At 34.3% G+C, this 15,454-nt stretch overlaps 1 protein-coding gene across 2 annotated transcripts; it reads left to right on the forward strand.

The window, feature by feature from the left end:
* The first annotated feature begins 188 nt into the window (after positions 1-188).
* Positions 189-11,199, forward strand: LOC124220118 (ubiquitin-protein ligase E3B). 2 transcript variants are annotated; one of them, XM_069136796.1, is made up of 17 exons: positions 189-257; positions 322-808; positions 1,074-1,223; positions 1,845-2,172; positions 2,308-2,496; positions 2,577-2,768; positions 2,882-3,071; positions 3,230-3,469; positions 3,583-3,754; positions 3,865-3,983; positions 4,103-4,216; positions 4,359-4,563; positions 4,664-4,964; positions 5,283-5,675; positions 5,854-6,018; positions 6,146-6,257; positions 7,688-11,199. In XM_069136796.1, exons 2-17 carry the CDS (start codon positions 648-650, stop codon positions 7,858-7,860), a joined length of 3,204 nt encoding a protein of 1,067 aa, XP_068992897.1. In that variant the 5' UTR covers positions 189-257; positions 322-647; the 3' UTR covers positions 7,861-11,199. The 2 variants fall into 2 exon arrangements, with proteins under 2 accessions (XP_068992897.1, XP_068992898.1); XM_069136797.1 differs by having other exon boundaries at positions 241-808.
* The last annotated feature ends 4,255 nt before the right edge of the window (positions 11,200-15,454 follow it).

Genomic DNA, 15,454 nt, shown 5'->3' on the forward strand with positions numbered 1-15,454 from the left:
TTTACTGTTTTCTAGTCACTTCAGATGCGTATTCTACGAATTTACGGAGTATGTTTATAAAACGGAGGCTTATAGGTTACGATTGCCGCCCCTTTGTTTATATTTTATAGCGAAAGTTTCACTTTTTTCCGTAAGAGGCACTCAAATCCCATTTAGACAATCCCTCTTACGTTACTTCAAAACTGGGGATAAGTTTTATCGCAGAGTGTTGTCTCCTTCCTACTACTCGGCGGAAGAATCATGAGAGTGAAAATATGGTGAGAAGACAGATGGCGCCATGGACTGGAGATCTTGACCTAACATAACCTCCTTTGTTTGCAGAACGACTCCTTTTTTTATCGAATGTAATGATGATAACAATGGCGGCTGCCTGGTGTTGCTGCGACCTGTCAAATAGATTCTAGTAGTTGGTCGACAATGACAGTACTCCGAGCGCAATGTCAATAAGTGTGAGATAAGCGCAGTGCTTGTTCTTGATGAAATTTAACGATCGTCGTCACCGTCTCGATCACAACAATACGCATTGCTAACAGACAATGACGAACGAAATTTTAGTTAAAAACCGCTTATGACCAGCTGACAATGTTTATCAATTAGGAGTTAAAAAAATTAGTGACTATATTAATGGGCTTTATGTTTACCTGAGAATGTTCAGAACTGAGGAATCCTCGAAAGGCAGTTTCCTTCAGCAAACGAAGGCCGCAAGGGAGGAACGAGCCAATGAAAAACGTAGAGAAGCTGCTATTACATATATTCAAGCCAATGTCAGAGGATGGCTTGCTCGTATCAGGTTCACCAAAACAATATTGTAAGATTCATTATTTTGTCTGTCAATCTGCAAACTTTTTTAGTGAATTTGATTCGTAGAAATTACGTGTGTCTGTTGCACTTTAAATTAATATTAAATTATCTTCATGATAATTAGGTCTATTAATTCTATTAATTAATTTATCACTATTGTTAACCTAGGCAGCAAATAGTTAGTAACAAATTAAATTAGACACAGGGTGAACAACAGACTTCGTATCAATGAGGATGATAATTTATTAATGTTTAACACATTATTTCAACAGGGAAGATTACGACACGATTCTAACGGAGGAATTGAATACCGAAGGCACTGTACAGTTGAAACCAGCATTACAAGTTTACAAATTAATATCAAAATTTTTATTAATTTACAAAAAGGAAAGAGATGAGAAAAGATTGGAGCGATTATGCAGGTAATTATCATCGTCGTGATCCTGATTGTCCTCGAAATGGTCTTGACTCTGTGACTTCTTGAACAACCCTTGATAATATGCTAAAAAAATTCGTCAATTTTTTTTCTAGTATTTTAGGCTTTGTATTTTAATTTTTCATGACTACTCAATCATTTTCCTGCATCAACGAATTGAATTGTTCGTGAGCGTAAGATTTCGCTATATTGCGCAATGGTTCTAAATTTAGGTTGCCTTGGTTGCGTATTATATGCTAGCTTTCGAAAACCAATGACCAGAAAGAAAAATACGATTAGTTAATATTTCGTGATCAATGAGTTGCACACTTCTACCAAAGCTTTTCGCTTTGAAAGTATAGGAAATGAAACGTACTTGTCACTAGAAAATATATTAAGCCTAAGGAAAATAAAGAAACATGCTTGTTAAACATTTTTTCAGAAAAAGAAAGCTTTAGTATTTGCACTTATATTTTCAGAAAATTCATTGGAAAAAATCATAACGTCTCATTAGTCTGAAGAAGCTATGGAATTCTCAATGTTAATTATACGGTGCAATCTGACACAGAAGTTACTATATTACTCTTCTTTTGAAACTTTTTGAATATATTATGACAAATGTTTTCAGATACCTTGTGCAGACTTTAGATTCGGAATCCCTGAAGCTTTCGTACGTTGGCGTGGCACTAAACAAAGACTATTCGATATCATGGATATCTCAGATGAAGTCAGTACTTCACCATTGTCTGAGTGGACTGGAAGATCTGAGACCAGATAGGCTTTCAGATCACAAGTCTATCTTGTTAAGATTGCATACATTAGTTAGCTTTACCTCTGCTGGAACATGGGCCATCCTCAGAGTGAAGAACATGGAAAAATTCAGAAACGGGATGAACCAGCTTTGCGCCAACATCATGGGTCATCTTGTGAATTGTGGCTTTTACGCAGTCATGAAGGTAATTACCGAAGAAATAATTATGGTTGAATCCCGCAAATTGCACGTGAAATGAATTTTCTTTTAACACAAAAGAAACGTTGTTTATAAATTATTAAATAATTTTTCTATCACCGCGTAATTAATCATTTTGCAGGTCCTTCTGGTGAGAGGACTAGGGAGAGCCACAATCGCGCTAAAACCAGTTGCATTATCAGCTGCTGTAACACTGTCATTGAGGCCATTAATATCGTCACAGATGTCTGATAAGCTTGTTTCCATGTTTCTGATTAACGTGTGCAGTGTACCTGCTTTGATTCACCATCTGAATGTCATGTCGCCCGAGGTAAGTACAATGTTATTCATACGTGTTCTGTGTAGATATTCATAAGTCATGATTGAAATTATATATGTAAATTTTACCAGTGCATATCAGCGCTCACGAGTCATAATCTGTTTACGAGAAGTCTTGAACTCTTGAATTCTGAACAAAATTTGAGAATAGTGTTCAACGCACTGGAGGGTAACTATGCTCTTTGCTTGTTAGCTAATTTAATACAACTCGCTAACATCGAAAGAGATGAGGTGCTGAAGGATCTTTACTTTCCGTCATTTACGGTAAGAACTTGATCTGTAAATCTCAACCTATAAATACTAATTAATACAAATTATAATAGTTATTTTTAAATACGACAACCTTTGTTACCTAACATTGTGTCTTTACTCTGCAGTTTGTTGTAACGAGAATGTTAGAAGCCTGTCAACAATATGTTGTAGCCAAACAGAGTAATTTGACATATTGGCATCCAGTCTTGGGATGCTTTGCGCAAAGCGTTGATACTACTCTTCAGCAAGCCATTCCTCACGTTAAATTGCAGCTGGCTTGTCTGTGGAATGGAAAGATTGTATCACAGTTGATTGGTAAGCCACGTGCACCACTTTTATTGTCTTATTTACTGTTTTCTCAGAGATGTAACCAATATTTCAACACAAAAATGTGTCACAGATCGAATTCTTAAAACTACCTAATTTTTTTTGTTAAATATCCTCTTGACTCATTAACTATTAAATGTGCGTAGGTTCTCCTTTGAGTGAACTAGTTGAGAAAGAGATGCAATACCAGCCTGACCAACAAAGTACATCTATTGGAACGAACATATTCCGTCGTGCCTTTTTAGAAGCCCGAACAAATAGAAACAACAGCAACAAAAATTACAGAAAACTAGGAAGTCCAGAAGCGACTAGAATAGCACTAATTTGTTCGTTATATCAAACTGCTTTGCATACGTTAACTCAAATGAAGCTCGATATTTTGACCGGTAAGTCAAGTCTGAAGAGTGAAATTAATTCTTACAAAAATTAAACTTCGAACGTGTAGAAAGAGGTCTTTTATGATGAGTTTAAAACAATGAATTATTGAATATTTTAACAGGCTTGTGCTATCAGGATAAATTTTTATACCATATGTGGTTGTTCCTCTGTACGCTCGGTCCATATTGTGGCTTGAAAGCATTTCTAGACCATTTAGCAGCTAACACAAAGTGCACCGCTCCAGAGTTTCAAATGTTGATTCTATTTGCTGACTGTATGACACATTACGTTACGTAAGTAATCGAACGTCGCATAACATTAGCAAAATTTTCTCATAAACCTTAATTTCAGCAAACGTAGAAATTTTTCGAATACATTAATGAATCGATTTTTTTCTCTATAGAATACTGGATGACATGGAAATGTATGAACAGCAATTTCCGTTCAAGCTTTCAGATTTTATAACAATGTCATACTTCTTGAACCAATTTTTGTATAAAGCAGTACTGAATAATTTATTTGGTGAGTCATCTGTCTATTGCTATATAAAACTATAAATTCGTGTGCAACAGTATTGGACATTCGATTAAATTGTTTTGTGTTCGAACGTGTGTTACGTACTAAAGTTCTAGATGTTACAGATGTTAAAACTGTATCAAGTAATCCTCTCTTCACATCTCTTCACACTCTTCTGATGGCATTATATCGGCGGGACTGTCGGAGAACTTTTTGTCCTGATGGACATTGGTTGGCAAAGTTAAGTATTTACGCATACAATTATTACGTCTTATGTCGGGTTTAGTTGTTAATCAAGTATGAATTACACAACTGCTACAGTTACTATTTGTTAAATCTTCTCAAAGAATTCAAATCACGTATAAAATTTTTTTTTTAAATAGGAGGTTCGTGTCTCAGGATTTCTTGCAGACTTGGAAAAAGGGCGGAGAGGAGCCGCATTGTTGTTATCAAAGATGCCACATGTTATTCCACATTCTGAGCGTGTTGTACTTTTCCGTAAACATGTTTCTGATGAAAAGGCAGTCCTTGGTCTGACTGTGAGTGCTTGTAACAGTCCGCCCTCTACTTTGATAGCTGTTCACAGGTGAATAGACCATTTACCCACATTATCGTACGTTTTACTCGCTCAATTTCATTGGTTTAGTTTGATAATAATTATCGGGTATATATTTTCCAACTTGCAGATCTCGTATTGTCGAAGATGGTTATAGGCAGCTTGCTATGCTGCCCTCACAGGCTTTGAAAGGCGTTATAAGAGTCAGATTTGTCAATGAACAAGGCCTCGATGAGGCGGGCATAGATCAGGATGGTGTATTCAAAGAATTCTTGGAGGAAACGATCAAGAGAGTATTTGACCCTTCCTTGAATCTATTCCGAGCTACGACTGAGAACAGATTGTATCCTTCACCAACATCTTCGATGCAGGAGAATCATCTTCAACTTTTCGAATTTGTCGGACGTATGCTTGGAAAGGCTGTGTACGAAGTGAGTAGGGAAATATTTGACATTAATATTAGGTTTCACTCTTGAGTGAGCTACTTTTGAAAGCTATTAACCACTAGACCGATTGCTTGGTTTCAAAAGAAATATAAAATCTCCACATATAACGTTTAATGAATTGAATGTGATCTATCAGGTAGAGGCACTAATATTTGGAGCAAAAAATAATAAACTTCGGAGCAATATGTGGACGTGGGTTTCAAAATTTAATCTCACAGTAGAGAAATCTCATTATTCAAGTGGATCTATCAATATTTTTACCTGTCATGTTCCTAATGCGTAATGATTGTATATATTTCGTAGGGAATCGTAGTCGACGTACCGTTTGCGTCATTTTTCGTTTCACAATTTTCTGGTCAAGCTGGTGGTGCTCTTTATAGTTGGCTTGACGAGTTGGCCTCTCTGGATCGAGATTTATACCGAAGTTTGACATTGGTGAAGCATTTTAAGGGCGATGTAAGGCAATTGGAACTTACATTTTCTCTTGATGAAGATGTTCTCGGAAAGCTTGTGACGCACGAGCTTGTCCCTGGTGGACGAGCGGTCCCAGTAACGAATCAAAGTAAAATCAATTATATACACCTGATGGCGCATTTTCGAATGCACACGCAAATCAAAGATCAAACCTCTGCTTTTATAAAGGGATTCAGATCGATCATCAATCCCGATTGGCTCTCACTTTTCTCAACACCTGAGGTGAGTTTAAATGTAATAACGTTGAACATAATAGAATTTAATTTACTCATGTGAACATCAGGCCACTGAAAATTTCTACATCTTGGAACCTATATTTTAGGAATAGAAATAGAAATAGAAATCTGATAAGAACTTTTTTGTGAGTAAACACTAATACATGCTGGTATCCAATTTACAGTTACAACGGCTAATATCTGGTGATAATGTGCCACTTGATTTGAAAGACCTTCGTCGTCATACACAATACTATGGCGGTTTTCATGATAGCCATCGAGTTGTCTGTTGGCTTTGGGATATCCTGGAAAAAGATTTTTCCGAAGAAGAAAGAGGGCTTTTTTTAAAGGTAATCATTGCTGGGTGATCTTTTCAAGTGCAGCTTTTTCTATGCATAGTTGATTGTAGTGATCGGAGATTGATCTTACTTTCATCTCGTTTATAGCGAAACCAACATTTATCTTTGTATATTTCAGTTTGTTACGAGTTGTTCGAAATCTCCTTTGTTGGGATTTGCACATCTAGAACCACCATTTTCAATACGATGCGTTGAAGTCGGTGATGACGAGGATACTGGCGATACGATTGGTAAGTTTTACGTATTTTCTTGATGTGTGTCAGAATTGCAGCAATGGATGAAAAAAAGGGGTTAAATCAAAAAATTCAGTTTTGAGATGACCGGTAAGAAAAAGTAGCAAAAACAGTGAACAGCACGTTTAGAGAGTACATCACTCTTGAAAGTCACAAATCAGTCCTTTTTTGAACATTATTTTCAAAGCTATGAATATAGAACGAAACTTCATTATTTTTGCATTTGAATTGTCAATTCAGTAACTTTAGTTTCATTCAAAAAATGTCCATTTAGTTTAAAAAATTAAAAAGTTGGTAACAATAATGCGGAGTGATATATGCGGTACAGCATTAAGCGGCGAACGCGATTCCAGGTAGACGACTCACCTAAAAAAAAATTGATACGTGGTCATATAATGATGAATAAGAATTCTCGACCTCGTATGTAATCTATTATAGAATCTTGGTGATCGGTCATATAATCTATGAGACATTCTGTACAGCATCCTGGAAACAGAATTGACAAAAAAAACGTAATTTTCTCATCTAGGAATATGCAATTTTTTCATTTTTAACGACTTTCTTTTTCTAAATTCCACTCCCAGCATGCTGTGTAGAATTTTACTGCGAACCTTAGATTGTATTTTTATCCAAACCGTTGGGTCGGTTTTGAAATTTCAAGTTCACCGTTTTGAAAAACGTAAATCGTGTGAAACCACGTTTAAAGTTTGATGTCACTTTCATACCATTTTACATGTAGAAATTGATAGTTACGAGTTTCAGTCGATGCCAGTTCCATACAATAAATCATACCTGCATAATTATCTTCACACTGTGCATAATTTGATCGTAAACGTTCTTTGTAATGCACTTTGGTAAATCTATAATTTCGCAAAACACTTCTAAGCCTGACAGACCGACATCTATCGATCACATTGTAAAAAGTAAAAAAGAGTTAAAAATTCTATACGTTTGTTCTGGTTTACTTTTGTCAACAAAATGCTCAGTATTGCCTAATTTTTTATCAACATACTTAGCGTTACGCTTTCAGCATCTCTCGACTTTAACTTCAAATTATTCAAAACGTTCGTCTTCTTCCGAAAACTGTGGCGTTCCATATTATTTTTTTATATATTTCAGGTTTAACGATTGCAAGCCACCTTTTTTTATTGCTCCAGGATTTGAAAATAAGGAAACAAGCCTTTTATTTTATCGTTGATACTTCATGGTGAAATTCTCTGCAGTCATGCAACATCTACAGAGATAGAAAAATTCCAATTGAGTCAATATCTGAAGAAAGGGTACATGTCGGTTTAATTCCTTTTTTTCATCCAACACATCAAGCGGTGTACACAGATTAAGTTTTTTGAGTGACGAATGAAGCTACTAATAATCTATATCCAAGATGAAACTGTTGAGATCAAAAATGAATTATTTTTTCGTATCAGGTAGTGTAATCAGAGGATTTTTCACAATACGTAAAAAGGATCCTCAGAACCGTCTTCCAACATCTTCGACGTGCTTCAATTTATTGAAGTTACCAAATTATCAGAAGAAAAGTACGCTACGTGAAAAATTACGATACGCTGTCACAAGTAACACAGGTTTTGAACTCTCTTAAGGCACAAAACCATCGGAATTACAATCTTATTGCACATATTATTTCAGTTGGACGTTCAATGCAAGTTTAGTTCAAATTAGTTTAACATAAGACAATCGTGCACAATACTATGAACTCTCAATATCCACGTATAATACATAGATGTGCATTGTAATTCGGATAAGTACGCGTTTTCTTGTTTATTGCTGCGCTAATTTTTTCTTACAAAATAAGGAATAACACCGTACCTTTGGATTTGATTTTTGGAATAATCGTACCATAATCTGGTGTCATTCGATCAATGTACAAAATTCTGTAATTACTTTTTTCAAAATTTACAAAAGTAGCGCAGCAGTAAACATGTAGTGTAATCGTCAAAAAAATTGTATGATAGTGCGAAAAGGGGTTGTTGAGTAATGTTAATTAGATTTTAATAACATGTGAAAATATTAACGGTGCCGTTAGGGTGTTGTACGCATTTTAAAGGAGCCAGTATTTTTGACAGCACTGCGTCTTAATTAATTGAATTTATTAGTTTTTTTTTTCCAACTATAATCATCCTGCAGTATCTAGACCATGTCTAGTGATGAGAAAAATTCTTTACACAATATTATTATTTCGCTTAAAATATTTCACATACGATTGGTTCAAGGGGCGGATCTTGATCTACATATTTTCAGTGTCGTCTTAAGGCGTTGCCTTGGTCGATTTCGACAATGACGTATATATCTCCAATTATCGAAGTTCACGTACCTCAAACGCACAAATAGGCTTAAAGACCCCGATTCTATACGCAGTTCTGAATAAAGACACTCCTATGCATTTTTATTTGACACAAAAATAAAGAAATGGCATGAATTCTACTAATTTACTATTCCGATTACGCAGAATCCGTGCCATTTCTTTATTTCTTCCGCAAATGAAAACGCATCGGAGTGTTTTTGTTCAGAACTGCGCATAGAATCGGGCTGTTAAGCCTATTTGTGGATTTGAGGTACGCGGACTTTGATATTTGGAGGTATACACGTCATGATCGAAATCGACCAGGACACCCTCTTAAATTATACTTCCCCATTGTGCGGTGGAAAAGTGTACATTTATAATGTGATCAGTCTTGGAGGAAAAAATGCATCAAACAGAGAAACAAACAAATCCAAGAAAAAAAAAACAACAATAATAAAATTCATGGATCAGTGTGAATATGTGAATACTGTATTGTTTACACCTCAGGTTACGTTTTCAACGGGTCTGCATAACTTTGCCGTCTAAAAAACCGGTCGATTTTCAACATATTTTATTCACACAGGTATTAAGATGAGAAGGCCTACTTTTGACAAAAAGTCATTATGTAGTCTTTACAATGCTCAGTTTATTTTTTATTGAAAAATATTTAGAAACAACGTAGATATTATTGTTTAAACAAGACGCTCCAGATACTGTACGGCTAGTCGGCGAGGATTGTTCCGGGAAATGGGGTCATCTAGAATAAAAAAATTCAAAATTTACCTTTAGTATAATAACAAAGGTTTCGAACGACCGGATTGTTGCGTAAAAAAATTTTCAATACTGCTAAAATGGTAGTCCGTAGAAAAGGAGTCAATTTTTACTAACGAAAAAACAACTTTAATCGTTTGTTATTAAGAATTGCATGCATGTATCAAAAAATAATCACGTCATTCGATAGAAAATATTATGAACTATCTCCAGTTCAAATTCGAAGTCAATTGGATGAACGGATTTTGAGATTTGACATTCGCCGTTTTGAAAAACACCATTTTGATAATAAACGCAAAGAATGAAATATGTGTACAAAAATTCACATTTTGCGCATACATTGTTCGTATAAATGCAGTAATTCGTTAAATTTTTCTTGGAGTCTTCTTACTTCGGTACAGAGGATAGGAATATGAAAGTTTCTCTCTTTTAGAATTTTTTTTTCCTTTTTTTTATCAATTTATTTTGCAACGAAACTTATGCATTTAAGAAAAAAGAACCGAATACAAAGTGTTCCTTTCTTTATTAACGATAAAAACGTAACTTTCTTCACGTGAAGTAATCGTGTATCCATCCTTTTTCGCACGTGGCCAACACATTCCCTTTTCGTTATCACAGTATTTCCATGCCGCTGTGATTCCCATTACATAATATGTTGTCACACTTTACAACCTTGTTAACAGCCGAAAAAGCGCGGGAAAGTTTAAAACGCGTTAACAAAACGTACACTTTTCACTTACAATCCGTACGCGGGGAATTTATTGACGCGCTGAACCGATTTTTCAAGGTTGCCAGACCCAAAAGTGGTCATTTGTTAAGTTGCGACTGAATTTTGGTAAAAAGTAAAAGTTATACAATTATTTAAATGATTCGAGAAATTTCGAATGAATTTTCGAACGTTTTAGATAAATCTCAAAGTACAAAAAAAAAAGAAAGTAGTCAGCGCGCCGCACGGAGATTGCTCTTCTTTGATTACATCAAAGTGCTCAAGTTTTTACATTTTTCACCCATATATCTTAATATTATTTTTTGAATATTCAAATATTGTTCAATATAAGCAGATACTAATTGCGTGATATGGAGATATTCTATTGTTTCCATTTATTTTCCAATGCTATCTTTCGAACCTTTTCGGCCATAATCGCTTAATTTTCGTTGCTTTCTGGTATTTTACACGTAGTTCTGAACTCCATGGCGCTGACTGCAAAATTATTTACTTACCTGCGAGAAACGGAATTAGCTTTTATAATCCCCGATGGAATATAATCCGGGGAAGTCCCTGATAGAGTATAATTTAACGGACTTCGGACCTTTTTCCCCTAAAACGGTCATAACTCGATGGATATTTGAAATTTTCACAACATTTTCATTTTCTTTCAAAAAGAAAAAAACTAAAAGAAATTTCATAAAAATACCATGATCGGGTTTTTTCAAATTTCAAGGCTAAGCAGACCCGTCAAAGCCTTGCATATGTTCTTTATCGTAAAAATGAACTTGAGAGCTTGCAATATTATTGAGCAACATGTGCTTACTAGGTTAGAAATTTATAGTCAAATAGTACGTAGAAGAACAGGAGTTAATTAAGAAGAGAAAAGAAATTGGTTGACGAAAATCTGAAAGCGTATATATATATATATATATATATACGGCCCAAATAACAGTTTTATTAGAGATTCTGTGATGTATATTTTGGTGCTTGATGAAATATTAATGAGATGATCTAATAAACTTTTCTACTCTCACGCGGAAAAGGTATATATTCCTTTGACTTTGCGAACGCTGATCAAAGTGGCAAAGTGGTTTGTTTACCGATCGTGTTAGTGAAGAAAAAAAAAAAATAAATAAAAAAAAAAAAAAAAAATAAAAGACTCGGTATATTCAAGAAATCTTGCGTCAACTGTACAAATGGGTTTTTATTCGTGTAAAATTCATTCAGAATCTAGCTCATTTCATACAATTACTTCATTCAATGTAACGCACTCTATGTTGGATGTTGAATACTTGTATCTCGGTGTCTAATGTAAGTACGATTGAAATTTGAATTAAAGTTCAAACAAAATTGAGCTGTTACTGAATGAATTTGTAAAACAGACCAAAGATAGTAATGACTAACAAACGTTGTTAACCAAATGTGAGTGTAAATCATTAGATTAATAATATTAAAAATATTACAGTTAACGAATTATATTAAATCCAGAATATTTTCCTACCAGTATAAATGTCGTGTACGATTGTAGAAGGTTATGTAGTGTTTTTTACAAAATTAATTAATTTTAGAAAAGAAGCTTTCGAAATTGTTGTATAAACACACACACACACACACACACACACACATATATATATGTACAAATCATATAACATCTGAAGATGAATTTATCGTTGAACATTTATTTTTCTAAATTCATTTAATTAACCGAGTGTTTGTAATTAAAATAATAATAAGATATCAAGCAGTAACCAATTATTGAGCTATAAACAAACAATAACGATAAAAATATTACTGAACATATGCGTAAACAATTGTGTGATTTTGGTCTATATTACAATGTACATGTCATACCCCAAATTGGCTAATCGATCTGAACAATCTTAACGTTTTGTTTATGTTAATTATTATTTGCCGAACACATCGCATTTGAACCTTTCACTTACAGACTTTGAAATTCTCTCGTTAAATCATCAATTTCGTCTTGATGACAGCTGTGAATTTTTTTGACAATTGTCGCTCGTGATACAAAAAATAGCATGCCAAAAAATGAGGTCAGTATTGACATCAGGGTGAGTTAAAGCATCGAATTCGACAAAAATGGGAGATGCTCTCAATGAAAAATGGCACAAGGAAAAATTTTAACCAGGTAGTTAAGAGGCTGAAACTCGTTACGTTGACGTAACGAAACATCAGACGAAAAAACCTCATTTTGCAATTTTATAATGATTCGCAAGGAGTTGGCTTATTAAAAAATGATTGTGTTTTGTTTATGATGACTCTCCGAAGTTCAGACAATCGTAAAGGTTCGAAGTAACGATTGTTCCCAATCGTGCATCGTGATAGTAACGTTACTAACTTCAGCCTCGTAATTAGCTGCCGTATGAAATCTTACTTCGTAGTGTTTATTCGTATATTCGAAAATAAGTATCCAAATTTTACTTAGTGGTTATTCGAAAGTTATTATTATTATTGTTATTATTGTATATACAACATGCTGGGATATTTCCAAATGGAAATTTGTTTTTCATCGGCTAGTTTGTGGTACACCGGATTGCCTCAGAAATTATTATAATTCAGATTCTCGACACCTATTGTGTTTATTATTAATGCAGATTTTGACAAACGAATACCAGTAATATATTCAGGGTAGCGACACTCCGGGCTAATTGATAATAGTCGTAAAAATTGCCGTCACCATCTGTATAAATATTACAGTTTCAGAACCGATGAAATACACATTAGATAATTAATATTATTGCGGTGCGTGCAAGGTCGAAAGAACGATTTTTTTCTTCAATCCGTTTGGAATGTATTTCAGCGCTGTAAAAAACTTTTTCTTGATACAAGTTTTTCTCTTCCCTTTCTTCATTTTGCTTTTGGCTGAATTGAATAATTTTTTTTTTTTTATTTACTCAAAAATCAAACGTTGCACACGCACTTTTCAACTTCGTGAAGATTTCTTCAGATCTGATGGTAAACGAGGCGTATGTAATTTGTTTTTTATTTATTTATTATTTTTTTTTTTTTTTTTTTGTTCATCAATATGAATTATTGTACGTATAAATTTTCAGGTGATGATTGAAGAAAAAATTTTGTACAGTTATTACTCTACATAAATATATTATATCGTTAAATTACTTGAACGCTTTGTAAATTTGTGTCAATAACTTTGCTAGTTATAATTATACGCATAATGCAAATAATTTTTCGTATAATTGTCATGTATATTGTTGCTACTATGTGAAAAAGATGGAAAGAAAAAAAAAATAATGTGAAAGAACAATCGACGTGTAGTTACATTGATTACAACGCAAATTACCACATGCGCAAAAAAAAAATAATAGTTATTTTCAGGTTTTCAAATCAATAAAAAACTTTCCGTCAACTTTAATTTTCATGCGAATATTAGATCCATCAGGCATTATACGCTCTTGTAACCTCTTTTAATTTCCTTTTCATTTTTTTATCGTAAAAACGGTTTGACTAAAATACAATTATCAAATGTATATACATATAATATTCTTAAACATATCGACCTATTTATCGATTTTTTTCATTGACTGATTATCGATTTGTGAAATTCTGAAAGAATGACGCAAACTGGATAGAGAAAGGTGAAATCACAAACGAAACGCAATATATACCGAATGCTTTGAGCATTGACCTTTATCGTGTTTCCCTGATTCCATGCCTGAGTCAATATGCAGCAGCAAAAATTTAATAGGATTCTCCGCGACTCACACAACGGTAAATAGTTGTCTCATATAGTTGTTTACTAATGTATTACAATTCGTTGGTCAAGTCCGAAACGTTTGAGAAAATTAATTATCCTTAGAAACGTCGCTAGAACTTTAATTACACGGACGTCGCATCTAGAGATTTTTCGACTGTCCGTTGTAAAGCTAAATCCGTTGTTGGGAGGTTTCCGTTAAAAGAAGTTTCACTGTAGTTGTTTCTTGTTGATAAATTACGAGAAAAAAAAACAAGCTGCGTAAATAGTATTTTTCGGGTACTTTTCAACGTTATAAAAACGAATTCAATTACTAGAAGTACCATCAAGTATGGTGAAGATCATTTGTCGTTAAAATCCACTTTTTTTGTAAAATTGTTCCTTTATTTTTCGTGAAAATCATTCCTAATATTGCATTATTTTACTCGTTTTATAGCAATTTGTATGAAAATTTTTGTAGACGTCGTATGATGTGTGTCGAAGTCCTCTTAGGTTTATGATTTTTTTTCGATAGAAGCTTACTCCCACCACAATTTTTTATGCTTTTTATTTGAATCTGGAGTCATGTAAATTTCATATTTTTTCACGAAGACGTTTACGAGACCATTTTTTTGAAAACCTGTTTATCGTACACTAGAAATTCGAGAAAGTATAAAGATTCATTCGATTTAAAAATAGTATGTTGTGTAACAGGGAGGCAAACCGGGTCTTTTCGGGCCTAGCCTAAATTTGCAATACGAGTCGTCGGTGAGCCTAAGACGAATATTGAAAATACACGAGGCAAAAAAATCGTTGCCTCCTTGTTGCACGCGATTCTAGCATATGCAGACCTATCTCCATCACCCGAGTTCGGTCTCCTGGTCTCTAAGCCTCTTGGTTACGCGTTTTTTCACGAAGCGCGAAATTGAGGTTAGATTTGTACGCAACAGCGCATGCGCGTAGTACGGAAAAGACGACATTTCTGCACTCTGCGCATGCGCATTCGCAGACTCACTCGAAAACACGCATGGAAAAACGCGTAAAGCATGCTCCCGTTATATAAAAGTCGTTTCTAACCAGAACCAATACTTTTCTTACATCGCCGTAGATGAAAAGTAAAAACTCAGGGACAAATAATCAGAATTCACTCATCAAATTGCGGTCTCTGCATGACGTTCCTGAAAGTTCCATGCGTTTTAATTGATTTTTGAAATCTAAGATGCTTTTCAATTTCAAGTAATTGATTACCGGCTTGATTACAAATCTTTCTTGAAATGTTGACTTCAAGCTCAATGCTCTTTGCTCATTGTTTCTCGACTGGTTACTCGAATTTTCGAATATATTCATCTTACTTTCTACACGCATTCACCTATTATTTTCAGTTTTTTGTCCGAATCTAGCAAAATGCGAACTCGAAATTGAAAATATTGCAATTTTCCAACGATCCGCTGCCTACCTGAAAAAGGTAATATAACATTGAAATGCAAATTTAAAAAGTCCGAATCAGGATATACCGTTCCTCCTTCTGAAAATAAAAGGGAAACAGTTAAGAAATTTCGTCTTGTCTTCGGGCTTTGGTTCCAACGAGCTATATGTATATAGGGTGAGGGACTTAAAGTGCTACAGAACAATAGCACTGAAACTATTGATGATATCCAAAAATGTTTCAGATGAACGGAAATTTTTCATCGAGACATAAAGAA

Source organism: Neodiprion pinetum, chromosome 5, assembly GCF_021155775.2.
Source record: "Neodiprion pinetum isolate iyNeoPine1 chromosome 5, iyNeoPine1.2, whole genome shotgun sequence".
NCBI lineage: Eukaryota > Metazoa > Arthropoda > Insecta > Hymenoptera > Diprionidae > Neodiprion > Neodiprion pinetum.